This window comes from Colobus angolensis, unplaced genomic scaffold (genome assembly GCF_000951035.1).
Source record: "Colobus angolensis palliatus isolate OR3802 unplaced genomic scaffold, Cang.pa_1.0 Scaffold154, whole genome shotgun sequence".
Lineage (NCBI taxonomy): Eukaryota > Metazoa > Chordata > Mammalia > Primates > Cercopithecidae > Colobus > Colobus angolensis.
This window is the reverse complement of record NW_012114644.1, coordinates 4,167,593-4,168,337: the sequence shown is the minus strand read 5'-3', so window position 1 is coordinate 4,168,337 and position 745 is coordinate 4,167,593. Positions and strand designations below refer to the sequence as shown.

At 59.5% G+C, this 745-nt stretch overlaps 1 protein-coding gene across 1 annotated transcript in view; it reads left to right on the top strand.

Moving 5' to 3' along the window:
* Nucleotides 1-745, top strand: part of TGFB1 (transforming growth factor, beta 1) — a 23,797-nt gene that overhangs the window by 12,464 nt on the left and 10,588 nt on the right. The window contains exons 3-4 of the mRNA XM_011936597.1: nucleotides 116-193; nucleotides 333-480. Of these exons, the coding sequence (XP_011791987.1) occupies nucleotides 116-193; nucleotides 333-480 (226 nt within the window). The remainder of the gene's footprint in view (nucleotides 1-115; nucleotides 194-332; nucleotides 481-745) is intronic.

The following is a 745-nucleotide window of genomic DNA, read 5'->3' as shown; positions in this document are numbered from 1 at the left end:
GGGGTGGGTGGGGGAGGCAGGAAGGAACCCCTGGGCTTTGCTCCTTCCTTCCTCTTCCTCCAGGGGCTGGGTGAGCTGCACTCTCAGACTGGCTTCCTTCTCCCCACTCCTACAGGGGAAATTGAGGGCTTTCGCCTTAGCGCCCACTGCTCCTGTGACAGCAAAGATAACACACTGCAAGTGGACATCAACGGTGAGGCTTGCTTCCCTGGCCATTTCCAGCTGTGATGTGTGTGCGTGCATGTGTCCCCATCTGCCCCATGCCCCACTTATCTATCCCACTGAGAGTGTGTGTGTATGTCCCCTATCCCCTGACTCCCACACCAAAGCAGGGTTCACTACTGGCCGCCGAGGTGACCTGGCCACCATTCATGGCATGAACCGGCCTTTCCTGCTTCTCATGGCCACCCCGCTGGAGAGGGCCCAACATCTGCAAAGCTCCCGGCACCGCCGAGCCCTGGACACCAACTACTGCTTCAGGTGAGCCTTGTATCCTTGGATGGAGACCTTCCAGGCTGGGGGCATGACTGCCATCTGCTGACCAGGCGCTCCAGGTTGGACACCTGGCTGGTGCCGTGCTTGGGCTGAGCATCTGTCTCCTTTAGCTTGGAGGGCTCAGGGGATGAGGTCTGGGTGTAAGAACTGAGAGTCTTGTGCCGGGTGCGGTGGCTCATGCCTATAATCCCAGCACTTTGGGAGGCCGAGGCAGGTGGATCACCTGAGGTTGGGAGATCGAGACCAGCCT